The 26,644-nt window shown below is 50.1% G+C and overlaps 2 protein-coding genes across 7 annotated transcripts; one reads left to right on the forward strand and one right to left on the reverse strand.

Annotated features, from left to right (window-relative positions):
• Window positions 1–6: 6 nt before the first annotated feature.
• On the reverse strand, window positions 7–22,683 carry LOC122386454 (origin recognition complex subunit 3-like). Of its 6 annotated transcripts, none has more exons than XM_043375649.1 (17): window positions 22,660–22,683; window positions 9,393–9,507; window positions 9,087–9,248; window positions 8,703–8,814; window positions 8,238–8,395; window positions 7,365–7,527; window positions 6,974–7,088; window positions 6,402–6,561; window positions 6,061–6,174; window positions 4,214–4,408; window positions 3,696–3,812; window positions 3,036–3,174; window positions 2,535–2,695; window positions 1,959–2,090; window positions 1,435–1,554; window positions 846–997; window positions 7–426 (listed from the first exon to the last, which is right to left on the reverse strand). In XM_043375649.1, the coding sequence occupies exons 2-17, from the start codon at window positions 9,414–9,416 to the stop codon at window positions 321–323; spliced, it is 2,130 nt and encodes a 709-aa protein (XP_043231584.1). In that variant the 5' UTR covers window positions 9,417–9,507; window positions 22,660–22,683; the 3' UTR covers window positions 7–320. The 6 variants fall into 6 exon arrangements, with proteins under 6 accessions (XP_043231584.1, XP_043231582.1, XP_043231580.1 ...); XM_043375647.1 differs by lacking the exon at window positions 22,660–22,683 and adding an exon at window positions 11,520–11,549; XM_043375645.1 differs by lacking the exon at window positions 22,660–22,683 and adding an exon at window positions 11,473–11,525.
• Window positions 17,023–20,044, forward strand: LOC122386450. The gene is made up of 3 exons (XM_043375633.1): window positions 17,023–17,036; window positions 17,087–19,671; window positions 20,034–20,044. The coding sequence occupies exons 2-3, from the start codon at window positions 17,193–17,195 to the stop codon at window positions 20,042–20,044; spliced, it is 2,490 nt and encodes an 829-aa protein (XP_043231568.1). The 5' UTR covers window positions 17,023–17,036; window positions 17,087–17,192.
• Window positions 22,684–26,644: the final 3,961 nt, after the last annotated feature.

The raw sequence follows: 26,644 nt of genomic DNA on the forward strand, positions 1-26,644 counted from the left end.
TCATGATTACTACAAAAAGGCATGTATTCAAAACATCCGCCATCACACAATCAAGGCTTTGTACCTGTAGCAGATTCCGATTCCCTAGCGGGGCGGGAAAACGTTGAAAGAATGACTGTGGGCAACTAACGACATCACTGAGTGACGTCATCACAGGGCATCATTTCTGAACTATGGCAGTGAGTTCAACAAGCGTTCGCTTGCTGTGACCGACAAACACAAATCACATAAGCAGGCTGTGAACCTATTCTAAAACGGGTCCCACAGCACTGGACTGACCGGGCAGCTGGGTCAGGCAGCTCAGCTCAGCTCAGCTCAGCTCAGCACGAGCCCCAGGTCAGCCGAGCCACGTGGTCAGTTTTCCGCTGGGTCGACTTGATAAATCCTAGGAACTGTAGTTCGGCCACACAGTGGGCGAACCGCGCTCTGAACACGCGAGTTAAGGAGAATGGCTGGTACTGGAGTACATGGTCAACAATAGGAATCAATTCGAAAAACGAATCAGGGCATGCACAACCATAGCCTGGTGGTGGTAACTGACAAGGTTATACACGCATCTTGCAATGAAGAAGGTACATTAATGCAATACTTGTCAGGAAAAAAGAAGGTAAAATTCTATAAAAAAGATAATTAACGATAGATCTGTCATTGAAAAACATTGAACCACCGAACACCATCAAGCTGTAGCAAACCGAACTTGAACGTATTCATAGTGGTTCACAAATCTTGACGCCGCAGATAACCTGCCATAACGGAATACGTTACACTTCATCACGCTCAAAGCTCCCGTCCCCCTACAATGCCCTACATACACCTCCAAGCCTCTTGGCGTGTACAAAGGATACTGTATGGTCTGATCGTCGTCCGACGCGCCCACCACCGCTCTGAACGCCTGCATCCAGTCGAACAGGTTGATCAGACGGCCGCACTCGAGGTGCAGTTTGTAGACGATACACAGATCGGGCATGGTGGGCCGAATGGACGCGGCGTCTCCCAGCTGCGCAAACAAGAGGCGAGGGCTCAATGGGGATCACCGACACGGTGAGCCACGACATAAGTGGTGGTTCACGTCTGATTAAAAAAAGGTTGGTATTCAAGGTAATTTACTCCGTAGAACAATCCACTATTTACAGAGGAGTATAAAAACAAGCAAGACCACTAACAATAGCCGGAACAATTATGGATTACCGGCCTCCAGCTGTGATCATGCCGTCTAGCAACACAAGGATCGCAGTGCCAAAGTGACGTTGCAAAGCCCATCCAATGGACCGCAGGCGGCCTAACAGGCCAGTGGCAATGCGTGCCAGAATGAGACTAGGTGCAGTGTTCACCTTGTGAGACAGTGTGCTGCCCAGTTTCAGCCCAGCGGACGGCGTGATGTAAACTCGGATAAGGGGATGAGCTGCTCACTTAGGTGACGGGGATGTGACTCACCTGGCAGCAGGTACACTGCAGGTACTTGGCCGGGTCGGCGAGCGCCGTCTGTACAGAGGACCGAGGAGCGCCGACCAGCCTCCGTCGGACCAGAGACACGTCATCAAACACCACACACTCCTGGAAACGGAGGGTGCGCCATCAAACAACAAACACTCCTGGGGAACAGAGGTTAAGCCATCAAACACCACACACTCCTGGAGAGGGAGAGGAAACGCCATCAAACACCACACAGTTCCTCACCAAACACAACACAGGAAACGCCATCAAACACCACATAATTCCTGACTTAACACAATACACTGGAAAAACCATTAAACACCACACAATTCTCGCCAAACACAACAAACTCCGGTATCGAGAATATCATACGCTACTCCACTACCTTATATTCGTACAGCTGGCACCCCCAACTAACGCCAGCTCGACATGCCTTCCACTCCTACATACAAGAGTGCTGCGATCGTCTCGTCCAGCCACCGCGCCAGTCTGGTCCCTTTCCACTGCACGTCGAGCCCACTCACATTGAACGGCCATTTGGAAGGCTGTACGATGAGTCCGCGCAGGTGTTCGTCTAGTTCGGCCAGCAGCGCCGACCGCAGCGTCTCGTACGGGTTCAGCCGGGCGTTCCGCGCCGCGCCCATCGACTGTAAGCTCTGTGTTGAGGGGAGGGGTGGAGGTAGGAGTTACACATAATGGGGAGGGGAGGGATGCGAATTAGGTATAGTGGGGAGGAGGATGGCGGTGAAGCAGCGATCAATCGAGGAGTAGAGGCAATATAATTACAAAATACGACTAGTTTATAGGGTCTCTGGTTGTACTCTGCATTTTCGTGTACAGGACCATCGGCAGTATTGACACCTAGACGCGCCAAAGAACACGTTCAAGCAAACGACAATGTGCAAGCATATCAGGTTGAGCTACGCATCACATCATTGCATTGCATAAAACAGAGACACTTTAGGCATAATACCATCCCTACACAACCCTCACTTTCTCAGCAGCTTCATACACCACTTTGAAACCTACCCCTGAAACCCATCCACCAAACCCCTCTACCAGAAGCCTCCCCTCCCATGGTGCCACTCATACACACGCACCTCTCGCAGCGACTGCCGGCTGGTGGCCTGTTTGAGTGTGTCGGCCACCAGTCGGCGCTGTTGGCTGCTCTCCTCGGCCGAGACGGGCGTCGGCCGGTCGTCCAGCGCGCGCACCCGGTCCAGCTGGGTCCTCAGCAGGGTGGACAGAGCGCTGCCGGAGCCTGGGCGCAGGAAGGGGCTCGATTAGCATTATAGTATAGGTTGACGGTTAGCCCTTTCAATACACAGTGAGAGCATTGAATCTTAGTGTATAACTGGAGCGGTGATGTAGTCACAAAGTTGAAGACGGCGCATAAAAATGGTCAGGTGATAGAGGGTCCTTCCGATTCAAATTTATAAATCAATCAGGACAGGAGTATAACATAAAAACTACGTGAAAATACGGTGTACTGATTATACTGCAAAAATGTATCTACTATCCAGCCGATTACAAATCAACATCACACACGAGCATCCCGAGTACCAAAGAACCGATCCACTACGCCATAAGCACGTCCCCACCTGACACTGCCTCCAGTGCGTGCTCCAGCGTGGCAGTGAGCTCCTGGCGGGAGAGCATATTGAGCAGCTGGAAGGTGCGCTTGTACTCGTCCCTCTCCGGCAGCGCGTGCAGCAGCGCCAGGTTGTACGCCTCGCGGAACTGGGGCAGCAGAAGATAAGGACGTAAAGGAAAGGTGGTAGGGTCAAACTCAGAGGTGTTGATGGCTGATGCGGTAAACCGCGATACCTACAGTAAAAACATTATCACCGGCAACTCAGTTGGGGAAACTACGAGGAGCCAAACAAAAATTGGATTAGCCAATCAGCGGCTGGAGTGGGCGGAGCGATGACCATATATGGTCATAAAATCAGACAACTTCATCTTTTCAACGAATCCTGGCATTCAAATGAAAAAAGGCATAAGAATGTTTTTGAACCACACAAGGCCTACACTCACTCGGTGCATAATTAACTGGCGGCTCTAATCACAGTAATTTACAGGAGTTACTGGAAAATAACGGATCCCTTCTTATGCAAATATTACGCCGATTTAGACCACAGATGGGCGCATCAATACACAAAGCAGCGTCGTTTTGTCTGCCTTTATATTCAGGGTTAAGGAGTATTCGCCAACTCTACTCGTATAGTGATGCTTCTGTTCTAGGGAGCGGGTAGACTGACCTGTTTTCCAAGCAGCGCGCCCGGCAGTCGCTTGGTGAGCGCAAACAGACAGCGTAGTCCGACCAGCAGTTCTTCGTGTTTGGAGTGCAGTTTTGGCGCCATGTGCAGCACCCACTCCTGACCAACACAGACACGCAGCGGCGAAACGCTAATCAGAGGTGTGAAACGCAAAGATAATGATACGAGCTAACACACGGATGGAACAAAAAACAGCATGCGAGCTATAATTCAAGCATCAATAGCTCGTCATACGTATGATAATATGTAAGATAGAAAACGCTTGCTTTATCAACACAAAATTAAAGAGACAAGACGACACAACCAAACGTATCTTTTGAACGAGATAACTACATTATCATTAATCTGGTATGCAGACGTGGTCCTCGACTGAGTCTATCACCCTCGTCCCCGAGTATCTCCATTAATGAGTTCACCCAACATATGAGTCCTGTGCTGGTCTCTCAGCCCAACCACATCCTGTGGTATCATATCCGCCCCTCCTCCCCGTCCACCCTCACCTTAAACACCCCATCATGTTGCAGTGTGTGCCTCTCCTCCTGTTCTAAATCGTCCAGGTAGGCGCGCACCGAGGGCAGAGCACGGAGCCCGGCCACCTGGGCGCCCGTCAGCTCCTCCACTCTCTCCTCCAGCTGACCGGGCTCGCAGCAGAGCGCGCTCGCCGGTGACCAGAGGAAGTGGCTGAGCATGCAGAACTGACGGCAGGAGCAGGGGAAGCAGCGGGTGTTAGATGCTGGGCCGGACAGTGAGCGAATACAGGCGTGTAGTCCAGTCGTAAGATCACCACTAAAATACTGACAGAACATCATGTGCATATTATGTTTGTGTCATATAAGCGTAACACATATGAAATATAATAGGAATTTCGCATATTATGCGAGGGATAATTTAGTCAGGAAGTTTGCATCAACAGTTAAAATCGATGATGATGATGATGATGAATTGGGGTTTTTGGGCGCCCGGACTACAGTGGTCAACGGCGCCCATAGCAGTTAAAATCACACATGTAATCATTATCTAAAAAGCGAATGAATGAATGAATGAATGAATGAATGAATGAATGGAATATGAATGGATTAAATAATACAAGGATCACTTCGGCAGTTCGTTATGACGAACAACTAAAAGTTCGCCTCGAGCGTCTAGTTTCTCAAACTAGCAAGTAGTATACCAATCCGGTACACAGCAGTCGACCAGTGCAGGGGCCATTTCTAGTATAGTCGGTCAAATATGTATCTTTCCCGGCCGCCAAGTGGCGCTACGGTCTGGATTCGATAGTTGGCTGAGCCCACACCCCAGCTGCCCTGGCGGCTCTGGCGGCCCTGTGACGTTACGCGCGGGGGGCGGAGCTACACAGCGGCCGGCTGGAGAGTGACCGCAGACCAGCACTGGACGGCCTCGCCGCCGGGTGCTCCGGCGGGTCTGGCCGGGAGAGGCGAGCAAGCGGATGCGTTAGGAATCTAACGAATGTGAGGGCAGCGCGATGATCTAATGATGGCTGTGCTTTCATGCGCCGTGTAAATTGTAGACTGAGTGCTATGAGCTATCAAAGGATTATCTGGTGTTTCAACAGGGGTCGCTGACCTAAAAATTAAGATGGTTGCTCTTGATACGATCGAATGCTTGGTGATATGATGATTAGCGCAAGAGAAATATTTAATCGAATTATGACCGGTTATTTTTTGATAAAGCAAAAACTTTTTTTGGCATTAACGGGAAAGCGTTAAGCCATATCTACTGAAAATCTTAACCTGCGCCGGGCCGGGGGGGGGGCGATTTGCGCCCCCCCCCCAGGTTTTTCGCAGATAGCCGAAAAACGGCGGCGTGCAGCGCCACCAAATTTTGCATACCTGTTTTTCCATCTATTGCGCATACTGTGTGCGAATTTTGACCTTATATGACTTAAGGTCAGGTCAACAGGTCGGTTTGAGTGACCTAACGTCACAAAAAGTTTGAACTTGCACCAAAGCTACAACTGTTGATATGCAGATGCAGTGATACGGCATCTCAAACCTAGAGCGACTACACTCAAGTTCAAGCTAACGGTCTCCACTCTCCAATTCAGATACCTATCGAAACCTTTCCGCGACCCGGTGCTGTGGCTCAATCAGTGGGCCAGCTGGCCGCAGACCATACCCGCAGGGCATGAACCTTTGACCATATTAGGTCAACACGCCGTGGCCCCAGCCCGCTCGCCAGGTCCGCGCTCATTGGCCGACGCGGCAACCGCACAACCTGTCCCCTCCCCTCCGTAGTACTCGCAGCGGCCGGCGGATTCAGCCAAGTTACCGACCTGTCCAGCGTGGGGAGGGCCGGCCGGGAAAGATACATATTTGACCGACTATACCTTGTACGCCGAGATGAAGTTGTTGACGGAGAAGTCGTGGTAGAGAAAGATGTCCAGCAGCAGCCGCAGCGCGCGCCCTCCCAGCCGGAACGGCATGGACGGAGACAGCAACACCTGACACGGCACAAAAAGAGACATTGGATCAGCCGGCGGTGTCTGTAGTCATTACCACCAGCGTTAAAAATGGTCGCTGCGCTGGGAGGATTGGGCCCTGTTCACGTGGCTCATCCGACTGCTTTTCCACAACGTCGGGTCACCAGAAAGGGATGCCCACAAAACACACGGGCATAGCCAGCGCCCGTGTGTTGTGTCAATCACCTTAGCACCATCATTTCACCCACCTTGTCAATCATCTCGGCCAGACAGTGGGTAGCCAGCTGGGAGTGGAACTTGTGCAGACTGAGGCGCGCGGAGACGTGCTGGGGCAGCAGCCGGTGCACGGCTGACGCGCACGTCGACACGCCGAACACAAACGAGATGGGCAGCCGGGAGCGGTACTGGCTGAAACGAGCACACAGTGGCCAAACAAAGTGTCATGCGATGCAGATCCAATGCGATTTGTGTGCGAGTGTGGGCGTCGTTCACTCCAGTGGTTGATATCCTGAGAGATCTTTGAGGAACTCCATAAGCCAGTCTCCCGTCTGGCTATCTCTTAGGCTGAATGACAGTCGAGCGTTGACGATCTGATGACAAACTATCTATTGCAAATTTTAAGAGATCACTTTCACGACACAATTTTCGAGAATATTATCTAAAAGGCCTGCTAGAAACACGATAGCAATTTGCATTGTGTATGTTTCTAATCATATTTTGCATTCGCGTCATTCTAGCTGCTGAGTTCAAGTCCACTTCATTCAAGTACAGCACGTTCAATCGACATCACCCCATGTAGGACAGCATGCTCATTGCTCACCTGCAGATGAGGACCAGGTCCTGCAGCACGCGGGGTTGAAACGCCTCCAGGTCTCTCCAGACCACCACCAAGGGTCGGCGCTGCGGTGCTGTCCTTGCTCTCTTCCGCGGAGACCCTGTCACGTCACAATGCACACATCAGTCTGCCATCGAGATGTTGGTGCAGCTCGCTAGCAATTTGGAGTTTACGAGCGTATCGAATTAGAGGATAAAGTGTCAAGACCACGAATACGCTCGTAAGGACAAATCAAAACCTATTTAATCAGAGAACTCCTAGGATTGCACTCAAGTCTAAGCAGGTCTTAAGGGTGACACCTCCAATGCTTACATACATTCACTCAAAAACCATTCACATGATCAGTACCTGTAACAAAATGTCACTTAGTACCTACTTTTCTTTGGCGAGGCGACCGTCTCCTGTGCCGCTTCATAGTGCGCCACTAGCGCCGGCATGGTGGCAGGCGCCCGACGCTGGCGGCTGGTCTGATCGGGTACGTCCAGCAAACAGTCGTCCTCGTCGTCTTCATCGACCACAGGAACGTCCGGACTCAGCGGCTGAAGTAAGGAGAGACGAGACTGAGCGACTGATGTTACACAGAGAGGCGATCTTCACCCAAACAGAAAGAACAAGACAGGTCGAGGCGAGGCGGACGGGCGGATACGTGAACGCAAAGACACGACGGCCTAAAAACAGAGGCAAAGGCAGGCGGATGGAACAACAACAGGACGTTCACCTTGCCAGTACTGTGAGAGGACGCGGAACGCCCGCCAGTGTTGCTGGGCTATCCGTGAGTAGCCATGATATCGACCTCCCAAAACCTCCGGTAACAACTGCTATTGTCGTTGGCTGTGAACGCTGCCAGCGCGTCGTAGCGCCGACTGGTGAGGTAAAGGTACACGGTCTCCGGTGCTGTTTGGCGTGCCAGCAAGCGTCGGACATACATACATACTGGATCCGAGGTTATAGGTAATCGATGCAGTCAATGTGGTTGTTGCAGCGAGGAGCGGTGAATAGCAACGTTATAGGTACTATGGTGCTTATTCCTTTTTTGCACTTGTAGGTAAGCACTTCCGCATAAAATAAAATAAAACTACATACATAGCACCTACATTGCAACTTGGTTACAAAAATATCAACGATGACTAAGATCCATGTCTCAGCATTCACTGCTCAGTGCTCACGGCATATCAGTCACCCACAAGACGACGCTGCATTGTTTGGCAGCTCTCCGGCAGCCCCGCTCCCCTCCGGACGGCCAGCTCACCTCCCCAGCCGCAGTGAGCTGGCGCACCATGGCGCGCACGGTGGCCTGGACGGTGGTGCACGAGGCCGCCTCCAGTACGGCCACGTGCGCAGTGACCTGCGCTCGGAGCCGCTCGGCCAGTGAACGGAACACGCCGGTGTGGTCGGGCATGTTCACACCTGGCCGAAGAAACGGACGAGTAGGCGTCAAAGGAAGGGCGACATGTGCCAGATGGTCGACTTTCCGAGTGGCACGATTTGGGTAGAAAATGTGTCCAGAGGCAGAATCTGACTGGTCTCAGGTCTGACAACTACAACAAAGCACCATTTATACATTACCTATAATGTAGACAGAGTTTACAAAAAGAAAAAGATGCAATGCCTGCATCTGCTTTAGCAATTGCCTATCACATATATGTAATGTCTGCTAAAAACAAATGAGCCAATCATGTTGTCAACTAGGTACTTACTAATTGTCATGACTTACCTGTGATGAGGGTGGCAGTAGGAATACCAGCGTCCTCCTCAATGTCAACAGAGCCCTGCAGGTACTCAATCATCTCGTGGAACACAGTGTTGAACATTTCCTCTTGGAAGTCCTGCACAAATGCATACAGTCACATATCAATACAGCATGATGGCGGTAAGAATGTGCTGACTTTAAGGTTTCTGCTGACAGCGGGCATGTTTGGCTTGTAAAGAGAGCAGTGGTTGCCAACATCGTGTTTATCTATAGTGTTTGCATAGTGTCTATTTCCGTGTTAAAGTTGAGCAGAGATGTGCTAGACAGGTACTTTTGGAGGAGCTGCTTTACTGTTGTTAAACCCCATAGACCCTGCTTCAGTTCTGTTGTTTGCTTGCCTCCACTTACTGTGCACAGTTTCTCAGCTGTCTGCCATGTAGAGTTGAATGTCTGGCTCCTTCGTTCAGCAGACTGGATACCCATGTCATCGGAGAGGCCAGCAAAGTATTGGCTGCTGTCTAGAGCCGCTGAGCTAGACCCACCAGACTTGGGTTTGAATACAAAACAGGACTGGAAAAATAGTACAATACCTATCAGTGTACCAAACAAACAAAAACAGATCAGAGGCACTTCAAAAGTGCATTTTAAGACTCATCAGGCTCACAAACACTAGATGTCAGTATCGCCTATCGGCTGCATACAAATGATTCTCACCTTAGTAAGAGATGATGTTGCCATAGCTATAAAAAGCTGATTCCCTTGTAGTCTTAATAAAACTAGATAAATATATCACCAGCACATGAGCATCTCTGGGTGAAGTTCGGTAAACCTGGAATAACAAAGGTATTTTAATTGTTTTTTAACATTTAATAACTAATTATAGCCAAGAAAAATTCATTAGCCATACCTAACTACTTTTTCCGCTTAACGATCACCATAAGCAAGGATATTTTAATTCTCATTCCAAAAACAGTGTTCATTAACCCGCGCCCTGGTGGGGGAGGGAGGGGATTATTTTTTGCCCCCCCCCCCCTCCAGACTTTTCGATATATCTCCAGAACCGCTGCGCCGATCGTCACCAAACTTTCAGTACTCTCCAGGGCATCAATTTTACACATCGTGACTAAAATTTTTCCAAAGGCTATGATAGGTTGGCCGCAAATGACGTCAGAGTAACGTCATGTTCTGCCATTTTCGACCCAAAAAAAGGTTTCGTGGGACGAGCTGTCGGGCCTACAGCTTTAGAGATACAGAAAAATGTTTTTGACATAAAAGGTGTAGAATTAACAGGACTACAAAACTGCTATGTCGGATTTTTGAAATTTTTGGATTTTGATCCCCAAAAATCAAATGGTATTTTGTTAATATAATAGGCAAAAAATCCAAAGAAGTTTTCTGAATTTCGAAAAACGGAACATAAGTGATAGTCCCTACCGCTTTCTATTCACATACCAAATTTGAGATCGATATCTCTTTTTTGGGCCAAGTTATATCCAAAAAACTGTTCAACATTGATGATGTCAAATTTTCGAACTCAATTTTTAGCAATTCTAGACCACGTAACGCAAAACAAAGACCACCATTAGACTCGCCGTGAAGAGCTGCATCGAATCGATACTTATTTTATGCCAAAATACCAACTTCCAAATTTGACCTTTTTTACCTGTCCACCATGAAGTGACTTAAACTGTTCCTGATGGTCTTATAACCAACACTATTGAGTTTGAAATGAAAAATTGGCCATAAAACAAAACATGCATCACACAGCCCTAGCAAAATTGGGTTCATGTGCTGACCCTTGGTGACCTGACCTGGTACTATCAGTGACCTCTAATAGCAATTAGCAACACATGTAGTGTACAAGGCAACTGACGCCCTATCACTGATTTTCGATAAAATGAGTTTTACTTGATGTTATAGCGCATTCCCTAGAAGACCCATGACCAGAAAAAACATTTTATCTTTGACTTGACTTGTGACGTCATCAGTGACTCCGAGGTCAATGAAATTAGATTTTCCTTGACAGATTTAACAGGGCTATTGAACACCGTTTGAATTTTGTGGATCCATTCAGTAGTTTCAGAGATACGAGGGGGAACAAAAAATAGCCCCCCCCCAGCCAGGTCGCGTTATAAACAGGGTGTTATAAGCCCCCACCTGACCAGGGTGTGGGTTAAGCTGAAATGTGGTGCCTTACGGCTTACCGAGGAATGCAGAGAATGCACCCACTTCTGGCAGAAGCCAATGTCAGCCAATCAGAGTGCAGTTGGTGTTGAAGCATGCAACATGATTGGTCAATGTGTAATAGGCTTTCGCCACTAGCACTGCTTGCCTCTATCAAAGATAGAAAATAGATCTTCCTATATTTAAATATCTAAAAATCATTTTCATTTGTTATCATTTTAAGCGTATGAAATTATAAAACTAAGGCAAAAAAACTTATTTGAGGAGTGGCATATTTCCTTCTGCCCATAAGCTTGAACTGTAGCTTTGTTTTGTTTTCTTCATCTTGATTCTTTAATAACACATCAGTCAGGCTTGACTATAAGCATATAAAACTGCAGCAAACATTTGTTAGAGGCATGTAGTAGGTAGCTTTCCTACCTACCAACTCCAATTTCAATTTCATAAGCTCACAAATTAAAGACAACCCAAACCGGCCCTGCACGTAAAACAAAAAGTCGCCATGGACAAAAACAGAGTCCTGAGAAAAAGGTAAATGTGTCATAAATTATTTTATGTTATGCATTTAGCGTGATATCAATTTGAATGCACTGGGGAAAAAAATAGGCACACTAGCCACCCCTGCATATAGCAAAAGAGCAAAAATGACAGAGGTACTGGTAGAAAAACAACAATTGAAAAGAGTGCGATAGGCGTTCATGAAGGATTGTCGACAAATTCCGTTCAAAATCCTTATCCGCAAGCGGTAGCGACAAGATAAATGTAAATCGACAGAAACGTGTGCCGCTAATTGGCTGGATTTACTCAGGGGGCGTCGAAGTCTAGTTCCTACCAACCTGGCACTCCCATGCCTACGTCACCACGAGGACGCCCGAGGGCATTTACATGTTGAAGATAGGGAAAATGCCAAAGTTTAGAGCCGCCTGAAGGGCAACCCTGAGATAGATGATAATGTAAATGTGTGCTAATATGATCATCAACATGTTATTTATCCAAATCCAGGGCCAATTAATGGATAACTTGTCACGTTTTCCAGTGGTGATGCGCTATCATTCGTGGTTCTTGCAGCCAATAAGGGTGTTTCATAGTGCGATTCAGCCGCATTATCGACTTTAATGCCATAAACCGCCACAGAACATACGATTTGCAGCTTCCTGGCGTGATAACTGCCAGTAGGGCTCCGGAGTCGGAGTCATGAAGTCGGTCGGAATTGACAGTTCTGACCTGAGTCGTCGAGTCAGAGTCGATTTTAAAAGCTGGAATCTGAGTCAGTCACCGAAATTCGATCCCCTCCGCAGACCTTTCAGGGTTCCGTAGTCGGAGTTGTAGTCGGTCGGAGTCGATAGTTCTGACCTGAGTCGTCGAGTCAGAGTCAGAGTCGATTTTAAAAGCTGGAGTCTGAGTCAGTCACCAGGCAGACCTTTCAGGGTTCCGTAGTCGGAGTTGTAGTCGATCGAAGTCGACAGTTCTGACCAGAGTCAGAGTCAGAGTCGATTTTGAAAGCCAGAGTCGGAGTCTGAGTCACCAAAAATCCATTGCCTCCGCAGACCTGCTAGGGCTGTGAAGTGTGGAGTCGGAGTCAGTCAGAGCCGATATTTGAAATCAAAGTCAGTTGATTTTTGAAAGTCTGAGTGAGAGTCGGAGTCATCAAGAAACCCATTGACGATCCGCAGTACCATGCAGTAAGGGCGCTGCCGATCGATGCCCTGAATTGCCTATGAATTGAATGAATAGAGGACAATAAATTAGGTAGGTACCTTCTATTATTCATCCCCTGCCACTTGGAGGACTTACTTTCAGTAGAAATAGACGCATTATTGTTTGTTTGTTTATTTATTGACAAATATTTTTGAGCAGTTTATAGGGATACAGACACAAAACACAATGATAGCACCTCGCTGGTGCAAACTGCAAATCATTGCTAGATAGATGTTGAAATGTGTTGCAATTGAAGAATCTACTGATTTTCCTGGCGGTTCTCATTTTCAAGTAACTACTGGTCTTGTAAGATCTCTTGATTGCTCACCGTCTGGCGTCTTCCAGGGTTTTCTGAAAGTTAATCAAACGCTATCATGGCTGCTCTTGATTGCATGGCGCTTGCTGGTTCTGGGTTCTTTATTGGTGGTTCTTGCGTCTGATCCTGTCAGGGGCGTAACTTTTTGGTTTTCGTTGGGGGGGCAACGCTGTCGGGGGCGCCTTTTTAAGGGCATGGGGGCGCCTCCCCGTGACTGTCTAGAAATAAGTCTTATTTCAGTTTACGGCAGCATTTTTTTACCATAGCACGTTGTTTTTGTGCCGTCGTGTTTTGGCACGTTATGTTGCAGTTTTTTTCTGAAATAGCGCGCCAAAAGCGCGGAATTATTTTGTAACCAAATACATTTTGAAAGCACTTTGGGGACCAGAGACCGGGGGCGGGTAGTGGAATTGGGGACCAGGGTAGTGACGCCTTATTAAACAACGCATATGGTAGGGGAGAGCGGGGTCAAATGTAACACGGGGCAATTGTAACAGTGTTAATAATTCATAAACTTACCAATAGAATGAGCTGATGTTCAGACCGAAAATGCGTAATTCTATACTGCCTTTCCCAACGGAGTTTGAAGCGAAAGTGCCGGGTATGTCGATGGCTGTGCACAGTAATGTGTTTTTGAGAGCATTTTGTAGATTTTTATGCCGTTATATTTGATTAGCTCATTCCCGCCATTGAAAAGATATCGACTTCAGAGTTTGTGTAAGCGTTGGCAGGCTTGTTGTCGATAAATTGAAAGCATTAAATGCTGCCTACATGCAACATCTTTTTGCGCCATGTTTCGTCTAAAATATGTCAAGGCGCGACGGGGACAATTGTAACATTTTTGCAGGGGTCAAATGTAACAGGTTATAGGTCAGTGGCCATTATGTCAAAGTCGTCAAATTTTCAAGGGAGATGAAACATTGCTAGAATTAAGAGAACTGTGAGTTTTGTCGCAATCGGCAGCTTTTTACGCGATTTATTTGCGAAAAACCAAGGGAGAGGAGGTCCATCCAACCCCTGTATAAGTGCGAGGTTTTATTGCCTTCTTCCTGAGAAGAACCGTCCCTACCAAGTCTGGGAAGATAAACAAGTGTTCAATACTTTTGTTAAATCAAAGTTTTGGAAAAAATTGTGTTGCTGTAGCCTGTAAATGAACATGTTACAATTGTCCCCGGATGGTGTTACTTTTGACCCCGTATCTGGGGCGAATTGTAACAGCTGAATTGACTTTTTCGAACAACAATTTTGACCCGAAAAAGAAGCTATTTCGGAAATGTTTTAACTGCATTTTAAAGACAAAACATCATAGTTTCTGAAAATAAAAGAAAGAGCTTTATAGCTGCAAACGTGTTTGCACCAGATGATAAAATGCAAAAAATGTTACAATTGACCCCGTTCTCCCCTAGTTCTTCTAAAGAAACGAGACGAACTGATGAATTGACAAAAAGAAAAGAAAAAACAACTGATAAAAAGGCGAGATTAAAGAAACAAATCTGTAGAACTTCACCCCACGCAGAAGCAAGGGACGTTTTTACGCCTCCCCTTTTAAGTTAAGAACACACTTCATACTGCATCTTTTCCGCACGTGTTCTAGAAGCAAACCAGTGGCAAAAATTTGCCCTCATCGAAAAAAATAAAAAATTGCCCCCCCCCCCCGCCCGCGCCGGGCCGGGGGGGGGGAGTGAACACCTCCCCTGCGGTTTTTCGCAGATATCTCAAAACTCCGCGCCGCCGTTTTTGGCACACCTGTTCATGCATCTTTTTTTTTACACATGTGCAAATTTCAGACCCAGAGCTCTCAAGGTCAGGTCACCAGGTCACGTCAAAAGACCTCACCTCAGAAAAAAAGTTGCAATCCTCGTCATAGCTACACCGACGAACGATCGCCTTGAAACTTTCAGCGATTGATAAGAGTAACAGTATGTCTAAAATGTTTATCTCGGAATTTTGATATCAGTGACCTATGGTCAGGTCAATTTTGCGACCTCTCCATTATAAGTCAATGGGAGAAAATTGAAATGAGCCTTTTTTGGACGAATGGTATTTAGAACCCTCTCAAACATCGTTTCATAGGTAAACATGATACACTGAATCGGAAAAAATGCACCTGTGACCCCTCTGTGTGCCCTTGAGGTCATCTCAGGTGATAGACGGTCACCACCAGTTTTTTGGCTGTAACTTTTGATAAAGGCGTGCTAGAGCGATGAAAACACTTCAGATGTATTCAGCTCGACGATACGGATCGACTGAAATGCAACATGACCCTTTTCGGTCAGGTTATGACCTTGACCTGAGGTCAAATTTTAAAAATGACCATTTAAGGTAAAAAAAATAGTTCATTCGACGCGTCTCGACGAGAGGAACATGATGCTGCCAAAAGTAATGTCGTGGCACTCTTAAGTCAAAAGTTATTGCCGAAAAACAGTTTTCGTGAAAACTGCTATTTTACTGAGTTGACCTTAGGTCGTTGACCTTAGGTCAAATCTGAGAACAATGGTCAGAAAGGTCTGTAAAAGGGCTATCGAATGCGCTTTTCCGCGGCGCTGTAGCTCTATTGGTCCCGAGTTAGCCGTTGCAGTTTCCAAAATTGTTGAAATGGCCTACATTTGACCTTCGATGACCTCAGGCGACCTGACCTTTGACCTGACCCAAAAAATGACCGAAGTGTTTCCGTCATTATTTTTGACGCTCTTTCGAATGATGCTTACTGCGTGTCGCTACGTGACCCAGGAGCCGAGTTAGACCAGACACCCCCCTCACCGCCCGGCGCGGAAGTCGCGGAGCACCAGCCCGGCGCGGGTTAATCCCAGGCTGAGAGCGTTCAAGCTTAGGTCACCCATATACCTCTGTATACCGAGACATGCAGAAGTCTGTGGCTCACCAGGTGATATCAAGTTATCACGAAATGATGCCTACAAATTACTCCTGCTTTGATCTAGAGGTGGCAAAACGTGAAAATTTTGGGAACCAGACTCGAACCAGACCCGGCTGGACATCTCTGGAACCAGTCGGACCCGGTCTAAGTTGGAATCGGGACCAGTTGGACCCGTTCCCCAAAAGTCAATTACCTAATACAAACCGTTTGTAGAAATCATTGATTGCATCGTGTAAAACAGCCCTTTTCCCACTGATAATACTTATGAACTACAGTGTGCAAAGGAACATACATGAGCAAATGTTTTCTTTCCATTCACTTCATATTTTGCAATCATATTGTGTCTCTCTGTTTGTTCACATAGTTTGTATTCTAGCCTTGTCGCGTAGGGTCGGCGTCGGGTCATAAGTGGTCATAAATCGAGGTCCATGTGCCACACATGTGCGCGGCAGCAGGGACACGCCGGCCCGTATATCGGGCGGCCCGGCTGGACAATGGGAGACGGGCGGGCAGTGGAGAGCAGGGCGGGAGAGAGAGAGAGGACGGGTCGGTGTGCGCGTTGAGATGTAAGAAGGGTGAAGAAATACAGTCTACGATAGACGCAAGGTTTGAATGCCACAAGCTATTTCGGCATTTTTCTGACAAGTGGTGAGAAGATGCCGAGTGTCGAGGAGGAGACCAGTGACGCCGCGGGAAGAGCGGTGATGGAGGTGACTCCGGCGTTCGACGCCAGGACTATTCCGGAGTTCGACGGAACTGGAAACGTAGTGGAGTGGCTGGAGCAGGCTGCTCTCCTGTGCGAGCTGCGATCAGTGTCCTTGATGGCTGTGTTGCCGACTCGCCTGCGCGGCGGTGCTTTCGCGGTGTGGTCCCGAATGCCCGCAGCGACTCGTCATCAGCTGCCCAGCGTGAAGGCTAAGCTGCTGAGGGCCTTCGCCATGGACCCGTTCACCGCGCAGGCGGAAATGGCACGGCGTCGCCTTCATCCCGGAGAGACGGCGGATGTGTACTTAGCGGCGCTGCAGCAGCTCGCTGAGTTGATGGGAGGTCTGCCGGAGAGAGCTATCGCCATCACCTTCGTCAATGGGCTGCCGGAGGCTGCGCAAGCTGCGGTTCGGGACGGGCTCGGAGACGAGTTCACTCTCGAGTACGTCCTGGACCGAGCGAGAGCCGTACTGTCCAGGACAGCAGTCACGGCAGCGCCACCGGCGGCGGCAGCGGCGGCGGCGGGGGCGGCGGCGGCGGCGGCGGCGGCGGCGAGTGGGCCATCACGTGACATTTCAAGGTCAAGTCGCCGGCCGGCTCCGATCAGATGCTGGATATGTGGTCGCCCAGGTCATATCGCCCGGATGTGCCCAAACGGCTGCGGCGGGGGAGCTGCATCAGCGCCAGCACCTCCTCCGCCGTCCACCGAGCCGGCAGCAGAGCGCCGGTAATCCAGATGCTGCTCGACGGGCGACCGTGTCACGCGCTGGTGGACACGGGCTGCGAGGAGACCGTGGTGTTCGCGGGTTGTGTCGATAAATGGGATCGATGTGAGACAAACTTGACCGCGGTGAATGGGAGTGTCGTGCGATGCTGCGGGAGTGCAGAGGTGCTGCTGGAGGCACAAGGCCGGCGGGCGGTGGTCCGTGCTGTGGTAGTGGCGGAAAGGTTGTTGGGTGTTGACGTGCTGTTGGGCATGACCGGGTTAGAGGCGCTGGGTGGTGTGTTTGTTAGTGGTGGAGAGGTGCGTTTTGGTGGTAAAGTGGTGACGGGGGAGCGTTCGGGGTGCGCCGGTGTAAAGGCAGAATCGAGCGGTATGTCGGCAGCGGTGTCTCAGGGGCGTGGTCCAGTGGACAGACAAATCGAGACGGCTGATTTTGTGGCTAAGTTCAGCGACGGAAAGTGGACAGTTTGGTGGAAGTGGGCCGACGGAAAGGAGCCAAAACAACTCAAGAATACTGTGCCGCAATATCGCGTGCCGGCAGAGTCGCAGGAGCGGTTCGACGCAGAGTTACGGCTGTGGATCGAGGAAGGGTGGCTGCAACCGTACAATGAGCAGGAACACGGGCCGGTGCGTGGCCTAATTCCGCTCATGGCGGTCACCCAGGAAGCCAAGGACAAGGTCAGGCCGGTGCTCGACTACCGTGAACTGAATGAGCACCTGGTGGCTCACACGGCTGAAGCTGATGTGTGCCGCGACCAGCTCCGCAAGTGGCGGCAACACGGCGACGATGTGGCCGTCATCGACCTGAAGAAGGCGTTTCTGCAGCTGCACGTGGCCCAGGAGCTGTGGCCGTTTCAGACGGTAATCGTGGACGGCCAGCGACATTGTCTGACAAGGGTCGGATTTGGTCTCAGCGTTGCAAGCGGCATCATGCAAGCGGTAGTGCGGGAAGTTTTGGATCAAAGTCCAGAGATCGCAAAAGCAGTGCTCCCGTACGCTGACGACCTGCTCGTCAACGAGACGCTCATCTCTGCTGAGCGGGTGGCCGAACATTTTGCCGCATACGGGCTCTCGTGTAAGCCACCGGAACGGGTAGCGGATGAGGCCGGAGCCCGGATGCTGGGGCTCCGAGTGAGACGGCAGTCTGGCGGTGACGGCACACTGAGATGGTCTCGGGACGGCGAGACACCAGCTGAGCCACCCGGGGTGCTGACCAGGCGGTCAATCTTCGCCTGGGCGGGTCAGCTAACATCACACGTGCCCGTCGCCGGGTGGCTGCGGCCGGCCGCCGCCTGGCTGAAAAGGGCGGCGAACAAGGTCACCAAAGATTGGGACTCACCGATCACCGACGATGACCTGCGCAAACAAGTCAGTGATGTGGCCCGGCGGCTGGCAGAGTGTGACCCGGCACGAGGACAGTGGTGCGTCTCAGGAGACTCGGTGACGGTGTGGACCGATGCCAGCTCTATCGCCCGCGGCGTAGTGCTAAGTGACCCCACCACGGGTGAGGTTATCGAAGACGCCGCGTGGCTCCGATCTGACAGTGACTCAGACATGCACATAAACCTATCGGAGCTGGATGCCGCGCTGAACGGTATGAATATGGCGGTGGCGTGGGGATTCAAGCGTGTGATCCTCCGCACAGACTCTGTCACTGTTCAGCGCTGGCTGACCGACGCTCTGACAGGCCGTGCCCGACTGAGGACGAAGGCACAGTCGGAAATGCTGGTTCGGCGGCGGGTGGCCGTTTTCAAGCAGCTCTCCAGCGAGTACGACCTCGTCGTGACAGTGGAGCTCGTGCCATCGGCTGCCAACCGTGCAGACGAACTCACGAGAGTACCAAAAGAGTGGATCAGAACCGGAAGCGAGCAGGCGACAGGTGTGGTGGCGGCCGTCAGGACAGCTCGACCTGAGGACATAATGGCGGTGCATGAAAGTGTGGGACACCAGGGAGTGCGGCGGACGTGGTGGTATGCGCGCCGAGAGCTGGGAAAGAGCGTGACGAAGTCGGCCGTTCGTCAGATCGTTAGATCGTGCCAGGTGTGTGCGTCGATCGACCCAGCCCCGTCGCGCTGGAAGCATGGTGCCTTGGCGGTCGAGCGCAACTGGGAGCGGCTGGCAATGGACGTAACCCATTTCCGCGGAAAACACTATCTCACCGTGATTGACTGTGGGCCGTCGCGATACGCCATGTGGCGTGAGATCCGCCGCTCTGACGGGAGCGAGATCGTCAGACAACTCGAGGCTCTGTTTTTGGAGCGAGGAGCACCGGCCGAGCTTCTAATGGATAATGCGACCGAATTCAAGGGTCGCGAGCTGAAGGCGTTCGCGGTGCGGTGGGACGTCGAGCTGAGGTATCGCGCGGCCTATGAACCTGGTGGGAATGGCATCATCGAGCGCCACCACCGCACCATCAAAGTGATGGCCGCCCGTCAAGGATGCACCGTACCAGAAGCCGTGCACCGCTATAATGTCACGCCCAAGGACGGGCGTGATATTACCACGGCCCCGATACATGGTGCCTACCGTCAGGCTGGCAGAGACTTGTGCGTGCAGTCACAGGGAAACACAGCTGCTCCTCCTCAGACGGCCGGCCAGCCTGGTGTGTATCAGCCCGGTGATGCGGTGTGGGTCCGAAAACGGGGCGATCGGTGCACCGCCGTGTCAAAGGAGGGCACTGTCACCAAAGTCGTATCCGCTCAGACGATTGAAGTGGATGGAGTCCCATGGCACGTGCGGAACATTCGTCATCGTCTTGCCAACAACGGTGACGACGCAATGGCTGCTTCGACGGATGATGAGCAGGAAGAGGAGATCGCCTGTCCGGTTCCGACCGCCCATGTGCCTGGACAGCTGGCCATTGAGGCGCCGGCGGCGGTGGAGCCGTCAGAGCTGACCCCAGCTGTCGCGCCGACCGAGCAGACCGAGCCGGTCCCTCGAGCAGCAGCTGAGGCGGATGGCGGTGCCGGAACAGAGGAGCGGATCCATACAGTGAAAGTTGTAAAAACAGAAACTGAGGGATTGTCAAACGACCGTGTGAACGAAGCTAGAGCGCCAGCGGAAAGTGTAGATAATATCGATAGTTATAGTGACGTGCTAAGAAGGGGTTTGCGCTGCAGGCGTGCGCCGCAACTCTTCGGCGCTCCCATCCCCCATTAGTTAAATTGTAGTTAGATGTGTTCTTTAGGAACAGGGGGGAATGTGTCTCTCTGTTTGTTCACATAGTTTGTATTCTAGCCTTGTCGCGTAGGGTCGGCGTCGGGTCATAAGTGGTCATAAATGGAGGTCCATGTGCCACACATGTGCGCGGCAGCAGGGACACGCCGGCCCGTATATCGGGCGGCCCGGCTGGACAATGGGAGACGGGCGGGCAGTGGAGAGCAGGGCGGGAGAGAGAGAGGACGGGTCGGTGTGCGCGTTGAGATGTAAGAAGGGTGAAGAAATACAGTCTACGATAGACGCAAGGTTTGAATGCCACACATATGTAGTGTCCACTATGTATGGTTTATGGTAGGACCCGGTTGGACCCGCCAGAAAATTTCCAGGAACCGGTCCGGACCCATATGGGTCCAGACCGGTTCTTTTGACCGGGTCCTCGGGTCCACATTTTGCCACCCTTTGAACAAAAAAGATGATGTAGGATACCAGCATAGTCAGAGGAGCGCTAACATTGGCTCGATGGGTGCTATGAACCGTTGGGACGCTACGCCAAGCAAGAGTGGCGCTTTAACAGCAGGGATACCATAGCACACAAGGCCCTGTGGGACGATTACATTGACTCAAGGGGCGCCCTTTAGAATCGGTGCGACACCGTGCAGAGGGCGCCATTCTTAACCACATCAATTTTAATACTCACTGCAGATGGCCTCCAAACTGTCTCGAGGGGTGCCTTCAGGAACCGATGGAACAGCCACCGAAATAGGGGCGCCGCTCTAGCTGCAGTGATGAAATAAGGTATTGGCCGCATTGACCAGAGGAGCGCTTCATGTGGCTAAAGGGGCGCGTTGGTAAACTGGTGGGGCGCCACCCCATGCCCAGCGAGGGGCGTCGTACTTAGCAAGGAAATTATGTAAGTCAGAGGAGCGCGAACTTCGGCTCGAGGGGCGCTTGTATGAACCGTTGAGGCGCTAACCTAGCTAAGTGTGCCGTTTTAGCAGCAGGGATGCCATAACACACTATAGCGTGCTATGGTATCTAGGCCCTCTAGCCTCCCCCCCCCTCCCCGAGGAGCGATGATTATGACTCAAGGAGCGCCCTTAAGAATTGGTAGGCCACATACATTTCATTACTCAGTGCAGAGGGGCGCCAAAACGGGCACGAGGGGCGCCTTCAGGAGCCAATGGGGCAGTCTACGGACTGGGGGCGCTGTTCTAGCAACAATGATGATAAGGTATTGGCCAGAGGGGCGCTTCATCCACCTGAAGGGTCACATTGATAAACGGATGGGGCGCCGCTCTGCATGCGGGGGCATTAGTTATTAGCAAAACAGATGACATAAGACGTGCGTGTTGTCAGAGGGGCACCACTTTGGCTCGAGGGGCGCTTTTTAACCAATGGGGCACGCTATTTAGCTAAGTTTTTACTTGCCGCAAGCGGCGCACCATCCCTGAGGAACGTTACACAAACGACTGACGACTCTCTCGACATGGGCATCAGAGGTGCCCCTATAGACCTCACAGGCGTCTCTAATTCCCATTGAGGCGCCCCTTTGGGCTTCAACTGGAGCTCCTCTTTCTATGGGCCTCGGAGGCGCCCCCATTTGGCATGCAGTCTCCCCTCTTTCGTATTGGGGCGCCATTATGGCCTTAATGGGCGCCCCTTTTTCATGTGGGCGCCCCCTATACTATAGACCTCAGAGGCACCCCGAAGGGCCTCAGAGGCCAATAAGGTGCCCCTCTTTCGCATGCAGGCGCCCCTGTGGCCATCTCAGGCGCCCGTGTTTTGCATTGAGGCGCCCCTGAGGACTTCATGGGCGCCCCTCTTTCGCATGCAGGCGCCCCCACGGCCTCAGAGGTTCCCCTCTCACGCATCCCATTTCCATATAGGCGATGGCGCCCCCTTGAAAGATGGCGCACGCGCTCCTATGACGCCGCTGGCCCGTGAGGGCGCCTTTCGGGCCTGGGGGCGCCCACCAAGGTTGGGGGGGCAAACGGAATGTTGGGGTGGCAAAATTTCAAGTTGGGGGGGGGGCACCTGCCTCCCCAAAAGTATACAAAGTTACGCCCCTGGATCCTGTTGCTTCATGTTCCATCACATCACATTACATTTCTGATCTAATGGAACAGACACTTTTACCTTTTATTTCACTATCAGTCGACTTGCATTTACACCTGTGGCCTGCTCGCCCTTTTATTTCCACGCTAGAATCTACCAATTATTAAAAAGGCCTTGGATAAAAAGCAAGAAAAGTATGTCAAGTTAAATAATTAAGACGGTCCTAGAACACCAGAAAAAAATTCAAAAAGCCTGTCCATCTCACTTCGCTCGACGCTCACTTCATAACAAAAACCCAGCAAAACATGCGAAAGAGTCCTTAGCAACGCCCTAGCAACGCATTTGTCTGAAGTGCGCAATATGTGTCACATCTGGAAAATTTAGTATCTACTTGATTATTCAACTAGAGTTGGACTATATAAGCTAGGCTTTTATATAAAAAATAAGTATTTGCTTATTGAATTTATAGCAACTGGTCGCTTAGCTTCGAAATAATGATTTATTACAGAAAAAGCTTGTTTGCGACATATTTGTAAAGAAACAGCGGAAATAGCTTTGACTCGTGCGCTATTCTAGTACATTTTTGGTAGAAAACTTCGTCCAACCTTATGTTTTAGGGCCTTGGATTTACTAGTGTCAGTCATGATCAGTCATCATGAATGTAACGGAAGTTGGCACAGATTCAGCACAGATTCAGCACAGCACAGATTCGGTAGGGGGAAAAAAGGCCCCGGTAGAGGGAAACCTTTATGACCCGTTTTCCCCTAGAAATGACGTCACAAAGAGGAAAAAATGGGTATCAATCGAAAGCTCTCGTTTACCCAGACACAGTCCTGCAGGAAAATTTCACTTTTTCCCCATAGGAAAGTTTGTACGGGAAAATCAAAATTTTGGGTCAATGGGGGGTCCCCCCCGATTTCGTTCAAAATCGGCACACAGGTGCCCCACCACCAGCCGAGAAACTTTCCCCAAAACGGTCCCCGTTGCATTGACGTTTAAGGCCCGTAAAGCCCCCTAGACTCGTAAAATATCCGTAAAATCGCCTTTGTACGGACAAAAAAGTGGTGCTATGGTAAAAATGGGTATCAATCGAAAGCTCTCGCTTACCCAGACACAGTCCTGCAGGAAAATTTCACTTTTTCCCCATAGGAAAGTTTGTACGGGAAAATCAAAATTTTGGGTCAATGGGGGGTCCCCCCCGATTTCGTTCAAAATCGGCACACAGGTGCCCCAACACCAGCCGAGAAACTTTCCCCAAAACGGTCCCCGTTGCATTGACGTTTAAGGCCCGTAAAGCCCCCTAGACTCGTAAAATATCCGTAAAATCGCCTTTGTACGGACAAAAAAGTGGTGCTATGGTAAAAATGGGTATCAATCGAAAGCTCTCGCTTACCCAGACACAGTCCTGCAGGAACATTCCACTTTTTCCCCATAGGAAAGTTTGTACGGGAAAATCAAAATTTTGGGTCAATGGGGGGTCCCCCCCGATTTCGTTCAAAATCGGCACACAGGTGCCCCACCACCAGCCGAGAAACTTTCCCCAAAACGGTCCCCGTTGCATTGACGTTTAAGGCCCGTAAAGCCCCCTAGACTCGTAAAATATCCGTAAAATCGCCTTTGTACGGACAAAAAAGTGGTGCTATGGTAAAAATGGGTATCAATCGAAAGCTCTCGTTTACCCAGACACAGTCCTGCAGGAAAATTTCACTTTTTCCCCATAGGAAAGTTTGTAGGGGAAAATCAAAATTTTGTGTCAATGGGGGGTCCCCCCCGATTTCGTTCAAAATCGGCACACAGGTGCCCCACCACCAGCCGAGAAACTTTCCCCAAAACGTTCCCCGTTGCATTGACGTTTAAGGCCCGTAAAAACCCATAGACTCGTAAAATATCCGTAAAATCGCCTTTGTACGGACAAAAAAGTGGTGCTATGGTAAAAATGGGTATCAATCGAAAGCTCTCGTTTACCCAGACACAGTCCTGCAGGAAAATTTCACTTTTTCCCCATAGGAAAGTTTGTACGGGAAAATCAAAATTTTGGGTCAATGGGGGGTCCCCCCCGATTTCGTTCAAAATCGGCACACAGGTGCCCCACCACCAGCCGAGAAACTTTCCCCAAAACGGTCCCCGTTGCATTGACGTTTAAGGCCCGTAAAGCCCCCTAGACTCGTAAAATATCCGTAAAATCGCCTTTGTACGGACAAAAAAGTGGTGCTATGGTAAAAATGGGTTTCAATCGAAAGCTCTCGTTTACCCAGACACAGTCCTGCAGGAAAATTTCACTTTTTCCCCATAGGAAAGTTTGTACGGGAAAATCAAAATTTTGGGTCAATGGGGGGTCCCCCCCGATTTCGTTCAAAATCGGCACACAGGTGCCCCACCACCAGCCGAGAAACTTTCCCCAAAACGGTCCCCGTTGCATTGACGTTTAAGGCCCGTAAAGCCCCCTAGACTCGTAAAATATCCGTAAAATCGCCTTTGTACGGACAAAAAAGTGGTGCTATGGTAAAAATGGGTATCAATCGAAAGCTCTCGTTTACCCAGACACAGTCCTGCAGGAAAATTTCACTTTTTTCCCATAGGAAAGTTTGTACGGGAAAATCAAAATTTTGGGTCAATGGGGGGTCCCCCCCCCCCGATTTCGTTCCAAATTGGCACACAGGTGCCCCACCACCAGCCGAGAAACTTTCCCCAAAACGGTCCCCGTTGCATCGACGTTTAAGGCCCGTAAAGCCCCCTAGACTCGTAAAATATCCGTAAAATCGCCTTTGTACGGACAAAAAAGTGGTGCTATGGTAAAAATGGGAATCAATCGAAAGCTCTCGCTTACCCAGACACAGTCCTGCAGGAAAATTTCACTTTTTCCCCATAGGAAAGTTTGTAGGGGAAAATCAAAATTTTGGGTCAATGGGGGGTCCCCCCCGATTTCGTTCAAAATCGGCACACAGGTGCCCCACCACCAGCCGAGAAACTTTCCCCAAAACGGTCCCCGTTGCATTGACGTTTAAGGCCCGTAAAGCCCCCTAGACTCGTAAAATATCCGTAAAATCGCCTTTGTACGGACAAAAAAGTGGTGCTATGGTAAAAATGGGTATCAATCGAAAGCTCTCGCTTACCCAGACACAGTCCTGCAGGAAAATTTCACTTTTTCCCCATAGGAAAGTTTGTACGGGAAAATCAAAATTTTGGGTCAATGGGGGGTCCCCCCCGATTTCGTTCAAAATCGGCACACAGGTGCCCCACCACCAGCCGAGAAACTCCCCAAAACGGGCCCCGTTGCATTGACGTTTAAGGCCCGTAAAGCCCCCTACACTCGTAAAATATCCGTAAAATCGCCTTTGTACGGACAAAAAAGTGGTGCTATGGTAAAAATGGGTATCAATCGAAAGCTCTCGTTTACCCAGACACAGTCCTGCAGGAAAATTTCACTTTTTCCCCATAGGAAAGTTTGTACGGGAAAATCAAAATTTTGGGTCAATGGGGGGTCCCCCCCGATGTCGTTCAAAATCGGCACACAGGTGCCCCACCACCAGCCGAGAAAGTTTCCCCAAAACGGTCCCCGTTGCGTTGACGTTTAAGGCCCGTAAAGCCCCCTAGACTCGTAAAATATTCGTAAAATCGCCTTTGTACGGACAAAAAAGTGGTGCTATGGTAAAAATGGGTATCAATCGAAAGCTCTCGTTTACCCAGACACAGTCCTGCAGGAAAATTTCACTTTTTCCCCATAGGAAAGTTTGTACGGGAAAATCAAAATTTTGGGTCAATCGGGGGTCCCCCCCGATTTCGTTCAAAATCGGCACACAGGTGCCCCACCACCAGCCGAGAAACTTTCCCCAAAACGGTTCCCGTTGCATTGACGTTTAAGGCCCGTAAAGCCCCCTAGACTCGTAAAATATCCGTAAAATCGCCTTTGTACGGACAAAAAAGTGGTTGACCCAAACCCAATTGACCCAAAATTTTGATTTTCCCGTACAAACTTTCCTATGGGGAAAAAGTGGAATTTTCCTGCAGGACTGTGTCTGGGTAAACGAGAGCTTTCGATTGATACCCATTTTTACCATAGCACCACTTTTTGTCCGTACAAAGGCGATTTTACGGATATTTTACGAGTCTAGGGGGCTTTACGGGCCTTAAACGTCAATGCAACGGGGACCGTTTTGGGGAAAGTTTCTCGGCTGGTGGTGGGGCACCTGTGTGCCGATTTTGAACGAAATCGGGGGGAGCCCCCATTGACCCAAAATTTTGATTTTCCC

The sequence above is a fragment of the Amphibalanus amphitrite genome, unplaced genomic scaffold, assembly GCF_019059575.1.
Source record: "Amphibalanus amphitrite isolate SeventyFive unplaced genomic scaffold, NRLGWU_Aamphi_draft 000252F_arrow, whole genome shotgun sequence".
Lineage (NCBI taxonomy): Eukaryota > Metazoa > Arthropoda > Thecostraca > Balanomorpha > Balanidae > Amphibalanus > Amphibalanus amphitrite.

Excerpts from the sequence above, each read along its gene's own strand:
- LOC122386454 (XM_043375649.1), bottom strand. The coding sequence starts at position 9,416 with ATGGCAACATCATCTCTTACTAAG. Across the intron at positions 9,249-9,392 it reads CAACATCATCTCTTACTAAG|TCCTGTTTTGTATTCAAACC; the intron begins GTGAGAATCATT and ends CTATTTTTCCAG. Across the intron at positions 8,815-9,086 it reads CAGCTGAGAAACTGTGCACA|GACTTCCAAGAGGAAATGTT; the intron begins GTAAGTGGAGGC and ends GCATTTGTGCAG.
- LOC122386450 (XM_043375633.1), top strand. The coding sequence starts at position 17,193 with ATGCTGCTCGACGGGCGACCGTGTCACGCGCTGGTGGACACGGGCTGC.